The sequence below is a fragment of the Phanerochaete carnosa genome (genome assembly GCF_000300595.1).
Source record: "Phanerochaete carnosa HHB-10118-sp unplaced genomic scaffold PHACAscaffold_3, whole genome shotgun sequence".
NCBI classification, from domain to species: Eukaryota; Fungi; Basidiomycota; class Agaricomycetes; order Polyporales; family Phanerochaetaceae; genus Phanerochaete; species Phanerochaete carnosa.
Genome location: NW_006767630.1, coordinates 3,850,009 through 3,863,124, shown reverse-complemented (window position 1 = coordinate 3,863,124; position 13,116 = coordinate 3,850,009). Strand labels below are relative to the sequence as shown.

The 13,116-nt window shown below is 53.6% G+C and overlaps 5 protein-coding genes across 5 annotated transcripts; 3 read left to right on the top strand and 2 right to left on the bottom strand.

The window, feature by feature from the left end:
* Window positions 1-2,574: 2,574 nt before the first annotated feature.
* On the bottom strand, window positions 2,575-4,492 carry PHACADRAFT_253130 (uncharacterized protein). The gene is made up of 8 exons (XM_007393892.1): window positions 4,324-4,492; window positions 3,967-4,274; window positions 3,859-3,917; window positions 3,766-3,809; window positions 3,608-3,711; window positions 3,270-3,551; window positions 3,010-3,218; window positions 2,575-2,953 (listed from the first exon to the last, which is right to left on the bottom strand). The coding sequence occupies exons 1-8, from the start codon at window positions 4,484-4,486 to the stop codon at window positions 2,734-2,736; spliced, it is 1,389 nt and encodes a 462-aa protein (XP_007393954.1). The 5' UTR covers window positions 4,487-4,492; the 3' UTR covers window positions 2,575-2,733.
* A 988-nt stretch (window positions 4,493-5,480) lies between these two features.
* On the top strand, window positions 5,481-6,988 carry PHACADRAFT_253128 (uncharacterized protein). The gene is made up of 4 exons (XM_007393891.1): window positions 5,481-5,541; window positions 5,604-5,678; window positions 5,730-6,632; window positions 6,685-6,988. The coding sequence occupies exons 1-4, from the start codon at window positions 5,499-5,501 to the stop codon at window positions 6,777-6,779; spliced, it is 1,116 nt and encodes a 371-aa protein (XP_007393953.1). The 5' UTR covers window positions 5,481-5,498; the 3' UTR covers window positions 6,780-6,988.
* Window positions 6,989-7,400: 412 nt separating this feature from the next.
* On the bottom strand, window positions 7,401-7,614 carry PHACADRAFT_253127 (uncharacterized protein). Its single transcript, XM_007393890.1, has one exon. It carries the CDS (start codon window positions 7,594-7,596, stop codon window positions 7,438-7,440), a length of 159 nt encoding a protein of 52 aa, XP_007393952.1. The 5' UTR covers window positions 7,597-7,614; the 3' UTR covers window positions 7,401-7,437.
* A 2,258-nt stretch (window positions 7,615-9,872) lies between these two features.
* PHACADRAFT_207449 (uncharacterized protein) lies at window positions 9,873-10,954 on the top strand. The gene is made up of 6 exons (XM_007393889.1): window positions 9,873-10,133; window positions 10,191-10,228; window positions 10,283-10,371; window positions 10,427-10,659; window positions 10,714-10,732; window positions 10,785-10,954. The coding sequence occupies exons 1-6, from the start codon at window positions 9,947-9,949 to the stop codon at window positions 10,855-10,857; spliced, it is 639 nt and encodes a 212-aa protein (XP_007393951.1). The 5' UTR covers window positions 9,873-9,946; the 3' UTR covers window positions 10,858-10,954.
* Window positions 10,955-11,929: 975 nt separating this feature from the next.
* On the top strand, window positions 11,930-12,746 carry PHACADRAFT_207448 (uncharacterized protein; the record flags this gene model as incomplete). Its single annotated transcript, XM_007393888.1, has 4 exons — window positions 11,930-12,055; window positions 12,106-12,182; window positions 12,238-12,316; window positions 12,373-12,746. Exons 1-4 carry the CDS (start codon window positions 11,980-11,982, stop codon window positions 12,744-12,746), a joined length of 606 nt encoding a protein of 201 aa, XP_007393950.1. The 5' UTR covers window positions 11,930-11,979.
* Between the last annotated feature and the right edge of the window lie 370 nt (window positions 12,747-13,116).

Sequence of the window (13,116 nt, the reverse complement as noted above, 5' to 3'; positions counted from 1 at the left end):
GGTGGGGTCGTGGGCGACGGCGGCAGTATGTGGTGATAATGACGTTCAGAGACGGCGAGGTTACTTGTGTTGGTAAAACCGTTGCAAGCGAGGTCGACGATGCAGACGACGACAGAGAAGACGGTTAGGGCAGGAAAGATGAAAGGTTATTTCAGAGGGTCGAGTCTGAGTTTAGCTGGCGTTTAGTAACTAATGGGCGCCTGTGGATGCCGCAAAGCCGCGGGATGAGCTTCTCGGCAGTTGCCATATACAGGAATCTCTCCGCAAAACATATCGCGCGCCGTGCGCTCGCTCGCAGCCTGCACCCGCAATCGATGCACAATTCAGGGCACCAACGCACCCTACATCAGCCCCCTGTTTTACTTCGCACTTTTTCCTATCAGCTTTCTAGAGATCTAAATATTCTTCAGGAGTCGTACAAATACACATCCGCCTGACACGACACCCTGATCACATTCCAATGCTTCACACCCCTCAACAACCTCGAAACGACTCCTTTCAGCCACTTCATGAGCGAGGACAGGTGCATTGGTCGTCCTCGGGGACGTCTTTCATGACCTGTAGCAAGCGTAAACTCGTCAATCAGTCACGTCCAACCCAGCGAGGAACTAATGTAACGACGCCACAAAACGTATCCATCAGAAAGAGGCATTGGAAGCCTTATCCATTGTGCAGCCATGTCTCTCGGCCACCAGGAGCAATTTCGGCCTTAACGTCGTCGAATAGCAGAGACAGACCCAGGAACGTGGGTCACAACGTCCACAGCCGCGCAGCTGCCCCACGTCCCGACGAGAACCATCAGAACGCATTAGCCACCCCAGAACAGTCGCGGCTGTATCTTGATCAAGACATATAGAGCGGCCCAAACGCCTGCAAGAAGGCCTTTGTATTCCGGGGCACTAAGGCCGAACACAAGCAAAATGTGCTTCGAATGACTCACCGACTCGACATGCTTGCCACACCCCTGTGGGAAGAGAACGTAAGATCAGCACTTCACGATCAGGATAGCAGCGGACACAATTGAACAGGGCTCATCGTACGACTAGAAAACACATGCGCGGGGGAAAGGAAGCATTTCGCCCCTTGGACCTCAGTGAAAAACTGATGGCCGCGACGCTGGGGACACACAGCGCGGGGTAACGTGTGGAGCATGAGGCTAACGGGCGCGGACATAAATGAAGTCTTCGGGTGAGGTGCTTACCTTCCAGGTTGTCTTACCGCACGACTCGCACTTGACGGCGAAGCACGCGTTGACGAGGGTGATCTGTTCGGCGAAAGCCATTATAGATAACTATTCGACAGGGGGCGTTATCTTCTCTTCCTGAAATTTGGCAGTAGCGACGTACGAAAGTCGGGATGTTACTGTGGTGGGCGGTGGGATGCTGGGGAAAGTACGCACTCTGCCGTTTATCCTTATATTGCGCGCCCGCGTGAATTCAGAGCCGGGTCGCCAGCGTGGTCAGCAGTACACGCAGTTTAGAATTGGTGGGACTCGCCAGCTCATGCTACACGACACAGAAGCAGATAGCAGAGGCACCAGCGGGGAGGTGGCATGGCTTCCCAGTGAGAGCTTGACATGCGCAGCTGGCCCAGAGTCACTAGTTCTGACCTCGCTCCCCCAGTGATGATAGGACCTCGATCACCGCAGAAGCAGAAACACTTACTGATCCCTGCATAGGAGCTGTTGGACACGATAAGCTTGGGATATGAGGAGAAATACATCTATCGCAAACATGCCACTCATTGCACTTGTGCACTTCGACCGAGCTCAAAAGCGGACATTGGGGCGTTCAATGCGTTCGCGAGTACTTGGTCGAGGGCCCGGTGATTACCAACACCATGACGGCACATATCGCCAGCTCCTGCGTTGTCAGCCACAAGTATGAAGGGCTAAGCTGTAGATTCTACGCAGGAGACACGCCTACGAGTCGGAGTCGACAACGATGAACGTCGGGGGTAAGTCAATGAGAAGGGCGACGTGCGACGCGGGTTCAGAATCTCATGTATCGAGACGCTTCCGAACCACTCTTATATACTAACCAATATGATGCAGACAAGTAGTGAAATGACGTGCGCCACATCTACAGGACTGGAGTCCAACTGAGATGGTACTACTCGGTCGTCCGTTGGACGGACGGTGGTGTTCGGGGCCTCAGGTAGAGCGCCAAGTGTCGGGCATCGGGCCGTGGTGCTGTGTTCCGCACTAGTCTCCATTTAGAACCTTTTGGTTGGCTCGACTCAGCCTCCAGGGCGAAGCGTAGTGACACGCAGTAAGTGATTCTGTAGAGATTATTTGCAGGAAGGGCTGCATATATAGAAGCGAATTTTCGCGCTCTTTACGACAAGGTCGTAATGCTTGAAGGCCCGTAACAACAATCGTCCGCTCATCGTGACTTCACACAACCTTCGATATGCCGGGCGGAAGGTTTTTGCGGCCAAAGCTGTTTGGTATTAATCAGGTGGGGCAGCTGAATGAAAGCGAATAAATAGGTGCGGGCTGGAAGGCGTAAACTTTGTACCACGTTAGGCAGCAATCCCGTTCAGACGCGGCGATATTTGAGACTTTGGGCTGTATTTATGCAAGGCCCAGTGAACAGAAACGGCCTTTGGACGCTCTACTAGTGCACGCCATTATTGTTGCCGTACGACATGAAAAAAAACAAATAAGAGATTGAAATGTGCAGCATTCATTCGCCCTTGAGCCTGGCGGCACAGGAGGGGCACATACAGCAACTACCTGCTGTCCAGGATCGCAGTCCGCAACCGGCGAAGGGCCTCATCCACCTCCTTCTCACCGAGCTGACTGAACGATGCCCGGACGTACGCCGACTTGCGCTTGTTGGGGAAGAATACTGTGCCGGGCAACGCCAGCACGCCACGCTCGAGCGCTGTCGTCCGGATAATCTCGTCGGAATCGCCTTCGCGGCCTTCGCTGCCGGTAAGGAGCTTGAACCTGCACCTTCTTGTTAGCCCCACGCGTTTGTATGTGTGTACATAGGGGAGACAGACCACATGAACATTCCCGCCTCGGGGCTCGTCCACTCGGCGACATCGCTCAAGTGCCGTCGCATCGCGGCCTCGAAGACGTCCCGCTTCGTCTTGTAGAACTGCGAGACGCGCTCGGAGTGCTTGAAGAAGCCGTCGTAGCCCCAGCGGCTGAGCACAGCGACGGCCAGGATCTGCGAGAGCGAGTTCGGCTGCAGATTCGACACCGTGCTCTGCACGACGGTCGCTGTCAGCGACGGCCAAAAGGTTCAATAAGTGCTTACATGGTCGTTCATAGCCTTGATAATGACGTTCGGACCGGATGCGAAACCTAGACGCAGGCCGGAAGAAAGAATCTTGGACAAGCTGTCCAAGCGTATGACGCGACCAATCTCTAACTGATCTTTTTCCAGTGCAAAGTAGGATGGAGGACGGGGGTGTGGACCATAGTACAGGTAATGGTAAGGGTCGTCCTCGAGAATGAAAAAGTCATGTTCCCTCGCTAGCTGAAGGACCTTTAGACGGCGTTCTAGGGTCGCCGTCATACCTGTCGGGTTGCAACCGTACTGAGATAATCAAAATCAGAGATTCCCTCTCAGCTTAGAGTTGCACTCAGTATTACCGGGACAGTGTAAAGCACTTTGGGCTTCGGCTTGTCCGTGGGCCAATTTTCAAGGAGCGCGCGGAGAGAAGACGCATCAATGCCGTCGGCGTCAGTTTCAACCTCTGATGCCATGTCAGTCTGTGTGCATGTGGCGCCGTAAGGAAAATAACACTCACCGTGAACATCACATAGCATTGTTTGGAACATTGGCGGTACACCCCTGCCTATATCTCAGCGGAGTTACAGTCACAATGAGGACGAATACGCACGCATATACAGGGGCTTCAGTCAGAACAGCATCTCCCGGGTTCACGAGTGCTGTGACGGCCTGTTCACGGATAAGCCTTAATCATGAGTAGATGTCCGTTTAGGCTAACCTTGTATATCAAGTCCTGTGCGCCATTTCCGATGGTAATGGACCAACCCTCCCCTTCGTTCCTCCCGTGTGCAGCCTTCTGCAGCCCGTACGCCCACTCGATCAGCGGTTGAATGCCAGTAGTGGGACCATACTGTAAGCCAAGATCAAGCTCTTCCTGGCTCAGATTGATGGGAGTCTCGATCGTCGGATCGACAGGGTCGCGTAGGGTAAAGTTCAGGGATGTTATGGGGAACGTAGACGAATGAGGTTTCCCCGCAAGCAGTGAGATGATCCCGGGACGTTGTTCGAGATGTAGGACAGAGCGAACTGTGGCTTGCCATGAGAAGGAATATGAAAGGGTAGATAAAGAGCGTACTGCCATCGAAAGCCCTGTTCTTCGCTGTAGTCGAAAGGCGAGAGCGGAAGTACTCGTCGGGAAGGGTCCTGAACGTGACATCGCCAATCTGAGGTGTATTCACAACCTTGGTAGGTTCGACCACGACAGGTATGTCATCTGAATGAGTCACGACTGGGGACATGCCAACCAGTGTGAGCGTTGGGAACAGCTTGTTGGCATCCAGACTCGGCCGAGGTTTAATAACTCGATCGAGTCATGCACTTCACGCGTTGCATCTGGCTGACCGACCGACAGAACGGTCAATGACCAAGCAAAGCGGTTCCCCAGAGAGGTCCGGAACTTCCAACACCGATCGATAAGAGGCACATAGTCCAAGCGAAGAGTCGCCTGGTGCAAATAATCTGACGGCCCGTGGGCTTCTTGTCTTAGAATGACGGCATTTGAAGTAACAGCAGAGCGTTCAATCCAGCTAGCGATTCGCCCGGGTTGTGATGTCCAACGGAAACATCGAAGACCTCGAGACGTGCCTGAGGTACTGTATTATGCGCATTGAATTATCCGGATACCACAGCCGACAATCTTGCCTGGCCCTCCCGGATGCTGCATTGGCGCACATCGCAGATAGGTCGCATCTCCAACGTCAAATCCCGCAGGACAAATGTATCAAGACAAATGTATTAAGAACCTATGTAGACTCCGGTGTAAATCGCGAAAGGATTATGCGACACACTCACTTTGCATGACTGGGCTAGTCGCGCGCTATAGGAAACGACGGGAGCTTGGCAGCTTACATACCCTCTGACAGATGCGCCCGTGAAACTTGTGACAATAACAGGAGCATAGCAATAATGAGCGATTGGGATGCCGCAGAATGGCAGCCACGCGCCAGAGAGCATCCGGGGCAGGTGAATACTTTGCTGCAGCCCCACTCTGCGGAGTTTCTGTAGGGAGATGGTGGATGTTGAGGGACGGGGTAACTGTTGGATGCTACAGACAGAGGGCGTGTAGGAAGGTTGGCACTCGCAAGACGCGCACAGTTCATCGTCAAAGCTTCGAGGATGCGGTCCGATGTTGCCTAATCCGTGCAACTATACAGTAGCAAACCTTATTTTCTCGGCAGCCTCCGGCGTCAACGAATCCGGTGTTGCTCATCGTCCAGAACATCCTCAAGACCCTCAGAACCACCGTCAACGATGGCCTCCCGTCCCACAGTCAACGTTCACTCTACAGCAGGAGGTACGTTGGCACGCTGCTGGAGAAAATTAGATGAATGAATGAGCGGGTTTGACCCAATACAGAGGCTTCCACCTCCCTCCCCTTACCTGCGGTCCTCACCGCGCCCATCAGACTCGATGTTGTCCAGCAGGTTCACAGTGAGTCACGATCTATGTGCCTGAAGTAGCCATGATCTCATTTTTCTGCAGAGAGCCTCGCCAAGAATAAGAGGCAGGCGTACGCCGTGAGCGAGAAGGCCGGCCACCAGACCTCTGCTGAGTCCTGGGGTACTGGTCGTGCCGTCGCCCGTATCCCCCGTGTCGGCGGTGGAGGAACCCACCGCTCCGGTCAGGCTGCGTTTGGTAACATGTGCCGTGGCGGTCGCATGTTTGCCCCCACCAAGACCTGGCGCAAGTGGCACGTCAAGGTCAACCAGAATCAGCGTCGCTTCGCCGTTGTTTCTGCCCTTGCTGCCTCCGCCCTTCCTTCTCTTGTCCTTGCTCGCGGCCATCGTATTGAGCAGATCGAGGAGGTTCCTCTCGTCGTTGACTCTGCCGTCGAGTCCTTCAAGAAGACCAAGGAGGCTGTTGCTCTCCTCAAAACCCTCAACGCTCACGCTGATATCGCCAAGGTCTCTAACTCTCGCAAGCTCCGCGCCGGCAAGGGCAAGCTGCGCAACCGCCGTCACCGTCAACGCCGCGGTCCCCTCGTGGTCTATAATGAGGACAACGGCATTGTTAAGGCGTTCCGCAACGTCCCTGGTGTTGAGATCGTCAACGTTCGTCGCTTGAATCTCCTCCAGCTCGCGCCCGGCGGTCACCTTGGTCGGTTCGTGATCTGGACCCAGGGAGCCTTCGCCCTCCTCGACGAGGTCTTCGGCACATTCGATACGCCCTCGGTCTACAAGAAGGATTACGTCCTCCCTACTGCCAAGATCACGAACCCCGATGTAACGCGTCTGATCAACAGCGACGAGATCCAGTCGGTCATCCGCCCCGCGAATGCCAAGCACCAAAAGCGCCCGTGGACGCAGCACAAGAACCCTCTGGTCAACAAGGGTGTACTCTTCCGCTTGAACCCTTATGCGAAGACTCTCCGGAGGCAGGAGCTACGTAGGTCTATCTTGTTATGTCATGATGCGCGTATATCTCATTCCGTGGTCAGTCAAGCAGGAGCGCATCAAGGCCAAGGGCGCCAAGAAGGCCAAGACCCCGAAGGCAGCCGGCGAGGCCTTCTTGAAGACTTTCTTCGCACCTTAAGTGCCCTCGCTCTCTCGTGCGTGTGTGGCTGTGGAGGAGTAGAGATTGGGATGTTGTCGCGACTTATTGCTTCGATACAGCTCTTCGTCGTATGCTATTCCACTATCTGGTTCTGCTGTCGCATGTCCGATATGATTACCATACCGAAAATAAGTTGTACTGTCGCGTGGTGTTCGGGGACTTGTGGTTATGTACGAGATGGACTGCCGACGACCTTCCGCCCATACGCGGGTACCATCGGACTCAAAAGCTAGTCACCGCTTTGCGTTTCGCGTCCCTATTTCCCTCGCGGATCCTGCGATACCTGACATGCACTCGGTTTGACACACTATCGCACGCTTCTGTCGCCCCGAATGCCACCACGACTGAATGAAAGCGGCGGCCGTAGCTTCATCGTGTGCGTATGTCGCACTTGGGAGCGCTTTCAACTTCTTGTACGTCCTTCACTGTTTGAGCTTGGGGCACTCAGTACTCAAGTTCAAGGGTAGACGGACATTTCGTATATTGCCATGGCGGTCACGACGTAAGACAAGTTAATCAGAGGATACTAGCGGAGCAATTAGAGGCCGTTCCCATCGCGTCTCCTGCCATCGTCAGGGACGAGACTTGGGGGGGGGGGAAGTTCAATAAGCCTTCCGTGAATACGGCAGAACGGATATCAGCAGTGTATGCTAGGCAGGCGCGTTAGTACGAGAGAGGTAATGTTCCTCAATGAGCTCTTCAGGGCTGCGCTGTGTGCCACGCGGGAAGGAGGAGTGTCCGGCTCATAAACTTTGTGGACGGTGCGGCATGCCGGCAGGAGGCACATGAGCGTCATCCAGAGACGAGGGTCGGTGAAGTAAGTGTTGGTGAATGTCAACATAGTGATATGTTCCGCAAGCCAGGACGACAGTGGGGACCGTAGTATACCATAAAGCATACGACAATCTCCCTCATTCTTCAACGTGAGTCTTCTGAAGAGGCGATGGCGGAACTGTCTGGACCAGGTTCGCGAGACCAGGGAGAGCCTCCTCAATAAGCCAGCTTCCATGTCAGAGCTTGCGAGGAAGCCAAAAATGTAGTCGTGCAATTCTGGAGGTAGCCGCTCCAGCAGGCGAGCGAACACGCGAGGAGTAAGGGACTTGGCACCTGGAAGAGTCGTTTAAACAGTGCAGCTACTTGGAAGTAGAAGCGATTGGCTTACCACTTCGTTGTTGTTGCTGTCGCCGCCGCCGCCGCTTGAGAGACTGCTCAAAATTTTCTTCAGAGGAGGCAGGAGACTCCACAAAGCTACTCCTGCGGCGCGTACACTTATCCTTAGGGGTTGAGCCAAGTCGAGCTTCAGCGTTAAGTTGTCGAAAGAATCTAATCCCCGGCAGCCGACCATCGCAAGATCTCTCCCAAACGTCTCCAAGCCCGGAGAAATCAGTAGATCTATTCTCGCCGCGCGCAAGCCTTGCCATGGATGTTGAAACGCTGAAGATCGACGTGTCAAAGCGACGTAAGCTGTCGTGGTGGCCAGCAACATCTGCTTCGACATGCTACCAACACGTGGTGACGGCCGCGGTCCCGTTCGATTCCCACCGCTGAGCGAGAAGCACAGCCGAAGATTGAGATTCATGCGGTATGCAATGAATATTCGAAAGAGAGAAGAGAACACAGACGGCGAGACAATGCTAAAATTGGGCGTCTTATTCGTGGACTTGGAAGCGGAATACCGATTAGTTCATTTAAAAAAAATTCTATCATCCCATTTTCTCCCCTGTGCAGAAGCACTGCTCACCGTGGTTAAAAATGACTGCACTCTCGTCCCGTATTGTGCTTTCTTGTGCTGCTACCAAGTATTCGGTGGGACCATATAGCGCAGCCACTCCACAATCCTCTCGTCTGACATACCAGGGTCGTGCCGCGGCGCGACAGCTGGATGACTGTTCACTCGTTCATGGCCAGCATAACCTTATCAGAAAGTGCGCGCAAAGTCCGCTTCTGGATGCTGCTGCCGGAAGATGTAGGCCTGATAACCTGAACCGAGACGTGCACGGTGGCCGGTGCGTGCTGCACCGTAACACCAGTGAACACACAAGTATCTTGGGAGAGCCATGTAAGCGGGGAGATTTCCGTGGGGGGACAAGTATAACTCACCCGATGTTGCCTCTCCGACATTGAAGGACAAGTTTGTCCTCGAACCACTGCCCAAAAACATACGGACGAGCTTCATGGTAGCTCACGTTCCACCAGGGACCGCCGGGCTCGCAATTTGACGTCTAGCGAACGGATATTGTGCGCTTGCCGCGGCCAGGATCTAAGCAGGTACTGCTACGTTGTCTGTGCAGAGGGGTCGCCCGACCGGTTGGCAATCCCGAGATAAAGCGTCTCCAGGCGAGTGGGTGCTGTCTGCTAGTACGCGGTGCGAAATTTAGGGCGACGGATAAGTTACAAGAGAATAAACTGAAAAAAAAAGATGTTGCGCAGAGAGCTCTTCAAAGTTCAGAGTCGAACTTCATGCTACACATTCTCCTCGTCATGGTGCTGCATGCCGGCAGGAAACGAACGAGTAATATACAGAGAGGAGGATCGGGGAAGCGATCGGCAAGCCATGCCGACAGTGAGGAGCGTGGAATCCTGGAGAGCACACGGTAAACATCATCGCCCTTTGGCAGCATAAGGACAGCGAAGAGACGAAGGCGAAGCTGTCGGCACTAGACTTGTGAGACCAGAAAAAGCGCTGATACCCCACGTTTATCGTCAGAGGTCACCAGGGTGACATAGGCGTAATCGTACAGTTCAGGCTAGTTCAGGAGGTAGTCGCTCCCAAGAGCAGATGAACGCATCGAAAGGCTCAAAGCTTCCGCCTGTAGGAAGAATATGAGCAGAGCGATTGAACGTCTTTCAAACTTATTTCTCACCTAGCACCAATCGACTCTCTGAGGTGAGCACATCGTCAACTTGAGGCATAGAAAGCAGTTCAAAAGTCAAAGCATTGGTGACCGTATTAGCGATGTCGGTCGCTAACGGAAGCCAAATTCGGAAGGGCGCATCAGGGCGCAAAACCACGTGATTTGGGCTTCGTGGGCGCCTCTCGCCGGTGCGTGTGGAACACGCTTTTGCCTCGCTTTTGCCGTGAGGATTATCCTCGAGATCTCTGAAATGCTACAGCTGAGCGTTGCTGTCTGGTTTACTCTCCTGCCATGCTATCCACAGACGCAATATTGAACCGGCGCACGAATGGAACCGTCACCGCCGTCGTCACAGTCGTCGCCCTGCTCTGCGGCGCTGGATACGCCCTCGGGATGTGGTTCCTCGGCCGACGCTGGGCGCATCAGGCTCGATCGAAAGCGTTCACGCTCAGCAAGTGGCCAAGAAGACTTGTGCCTGGTTCGTTCCCGCGGATCTCACCTCCATTATCGCTTCGCTGACATGCGCTCTGCGTAGCCTTTCACGTCTGCTTGACGCTTACTAGCCTGCTGGAGGTGCGTGTCTGCCAAGTCTCGTATATCCCATACTCCATATTCGATGGTTTCTAGACGGCTCTCGACGGCTGGCTTCTAGGCCAGTACCACTACACCGGCCGCTATGCCACCGTAGGCTCACGAGATGGGGTCCGCGCCTCATTGTACGTCTCCTTGCCTTCGCTCCCTACTCGTTTCTCCCGCTAACTCAAATTTAAGGATCGCCGCGGTCTGGACGCTTGTCTGCTCCATCGCTTTCACAGCCATGTTCCTGCACCCCTCGCTGTGGAGGCATCCCATTGCCTCATCGGGTGCACAGGCCATCTGGATCCTCCTCACCTGGTGCATCTGGGTCGCAGCAACGGCAACCATGACCCGCGCGTTACCACTACTCAGCACGAAGACAAGATGCGCGGGCGCAGAATATTGTGGGCAACTCCGTACCGTATTTGGTACGTCTTGATTTGAGTAACACGCGCTAATCTTGCGCTTACCGGATTTCGTAGGGCTGTCATTAGCGGAGGTGTAAGTCCGTGCCAACCTTACCTGAGCTTCAACTCTGACTTCATGCGTGCAGGCTGTTGCTGACATTGGGTATGTTCGGTATGGCTCGGTCGTTCTGGAAGACGTACTACTCGCCTCGATACTGACAGTCGGTCTGCCTTTGCTTGTATCTATGTGACTTGAGTTTTGCTCGGCTCGCGAGTATTGAGGGATTACTACTTCGTATAGACGCGTTGATCGCCGACTACGGTTTGGTCCAGCTTGCTGGAAAGTATTGGCGAGAAAGACCGAGTATGGTCTCACCATGTTCGAAACTGAACACGATAGGTCCTGCCGCTGGGTTGTGCCATGTTTTAAAAGTATTTCTTGGGATGCTCTCTAATCCGAGGCTCACAATGCCCGCTCGTCCTGTTCACCTCTGAAGGCCTGACACTATAATCGGTCCAGATCGTGGTGGCAAGACCTACGAACATCCGTTCTCGCAATTGAGGTAAGAATTATTGGCCGAAAAATTCGACTGTTTTAACGTCTTGACAGACATGTGACTCGGTGTTGTGTTGTACGGCGATAGCTGTGGAAAAACTCCGCCGTTCACAATGCCTGGGATTGTAGATGGCGGTGAATTGAGGCTGCTGAGGTCCTGGTGCTGGACTGGTGCATTCAATTTCCGACGGTGGTACGCGACGTCGACATACTCTATTGAAGGTAATATCCTGAGACGGCGCTGTCTTGGCGTGCTTCGGGGACTAGCTGGGGGACGCTCTGACTTAAAGTATGTCCGAGTAGGCTTCTCGCCCGGTACGGTCTCGCGCGTGCCGCTGCAGGCTCTGTTACGGCTCAAGCAACCTTAGCAGAAAAACTCTTATTTGCACTTTACACATAGGTTCGTACGTGTAGTCTGTTGTACATGTTGCTAAACACAGGTCAGCGTATAAACGTTGAACACTTTCTAGCGGACATCAACGGAGCTACTCGGCTGATCGACGACGTGTCTGCCGGTGCCGAAGCTCGCCGGTGTCGTGTTATAGTATGTCCGGCTTCTCTCGTTCAGTGTTTACATGCGGCTCACTGAGGCGTGCTTATAGGCGATCTAATGCATTTCAAACGACGCTGTATACTAGGGTACACACTCTCACATACTGGCGACCTACCTAGAAGTGGCATAAGTCAAATTGAAATTAAAACAATATAAGATAGCTATATAAATAGCGAGTCATTCGCTGGGCTCGTCTTCAGACACAGCTGATAGTCCTTGTCTACAGCCAGCCATGAAGTTCATCTTTGCTCTCGTTGCTTGCCTTGGTGCCTTTAACCTGGCTACTGGTACCCCTTTAGCTTCTGAGGGTAAGTCGCTCTGGATAATCAGAAGACGATTCGTGCTTATATTGAGTCAGATGGCATTGTCGTCTCTCATGCTGACCCTGCTGTCGACACTGCTGCCCTCGCTGACAGGAGTGGCTTCAGCGCGAAGGTGAGTATCCCGATTACCGTCTGAAATCGACCTGTAAGACGAGTATCTTTCATAGGAGACTCGCGACGCCACTCAGTTCACCATTCCACCGGGGATCCATCTAATACCAGCCAACCAGACGGTTCAGACCCACAGTCTGAGCGCTGCCGCTGTTAAAAACCCGTTTTATGTCGGCATCAACGTCGACCAGCAGGTCACAATCACTGTAGCTCTATGGCAGCATTCTTCCAATCCATTTCCTTCTCCGGCATCCCGGGCATCCCCAACACCGTTTTCAGCGGCAGTGGCGAGGGCACGTCCCTCACGGCGTCGCCCGTAACACCGTCTCCTGGGAATACGAAGGGCCTCGTCATCCTGCCGACAACGGACGGCTTCCTGCTGACCTTGTTCTTCCAGTTCAGCTCTAGTGGCTCTGGCGGGCCGCTCCAGACTGCGGTAATCAACAATTTGCCGGAGTCCGTTGTGGCCGACAACGAGCTCATCCTTACGGTCACTTCTGAAGACAGTGTCGACAACGATAATAACGACTCTGAGGTGACCATTATTGTTGCGACTGGGGACTAGGTGAGCCCTTTCGCTAGCCCCGCATAGGTAGAGGCATGTCGGTTCTGACTGCTCTTATTTACTTAGATCTGGTATCCCGGATGAGCGAATGGGCAGCGACTGTCGTTAATTCTGAATGCCTCCCAGATTTACGAGCTCTCTCTGTTTACTATCCAGGATGATACTGGCCTGGATTCCCCTCCGTCTACACGCGTCCCGTCTTGAGGGTTTCTATCTGCGATTTCAGCTAGTACTCGCGGAAGGTCGGTAGTATTTGTGTAGTTGTTCTCATAAATCTCTCTTTATACATGAAAGTTTGCGGCCGGTATCATAGTTATCGAAGCACAGGGTGTAATAGGCCGATAAATGCGTAAGATCACTTAAGGCTTAT

Coding starts and splice junctions, on each gene's coding strand:
- PHACADRAFT_253130 (XM_007393892.1), bottom strand. CDS start 4,486: ATGTCCCCAGTCGTGACTCATTCAGATGACATACCTGTCGTGGTCGAA. Junction 3,918..3,966: donor CACAGGACTTGATATACAAG/GTTAGCCTAAAC, acceptor ATCCGTGAACAG/GCCGTCACAGCACTCGTGAA. Junction 2,954..3,009: donor GAGGCGGGAATGTTCATGTG/GTCTGTCTCCCC, acceptor AAGAAGGTGCAG/GTTCAAGCTCCTTACCGGCA.
- PHACADRAFT_253127 (XM_007393890.1), bottom strand. CDS start 7,596: ATGACGCTCATGTGCCTCCTGCCGGCATGCCGCACCGTCCACAAAGTT.
- PHACADRAFT_253128 (XM_007393891.1), top strand. CDS start 5,499: ATGGCCTCCCGTCCCACAGTCAACGTTCACTCTACAGCAGGAG. Junction 5,679..5,729: donor TGTTGTCCAGCAGGTTCACA/GTGAGTCACGAT, acceptor ATTTTTCTGCAG/AGAGCCTCGCCAAGAATAAG. Junction 6,633..6,684: donor TCTCCGGAGGCAGGAGCTAC/GTAGGTCTATCT, acceptor TTCCGTGGTCAG/TCAAGCAGGAGCGCATCAAG.
- PHACADRAFT_207449 (XM_007393889.1), top strand. CDS start 9,947: ATGCTATCCACAGACGCAATATTGAACCGGCGCACGAATGGAACCGTC. Junction 10,229..10,282: donor CGCTTACTAGCCTGCTGGAG/GTGCGTGTCTGC, acceptor GATGGTTTCTAG/ACGGCTCTCGACGGCTGGCT. Junction 10,372..10,426: donor GATGGGGTCCGCGCCTCATT/GTACGTCTCCTT, acceptor CTCAAATTTAAG/GATCGCCGCGGTCTGGACGC.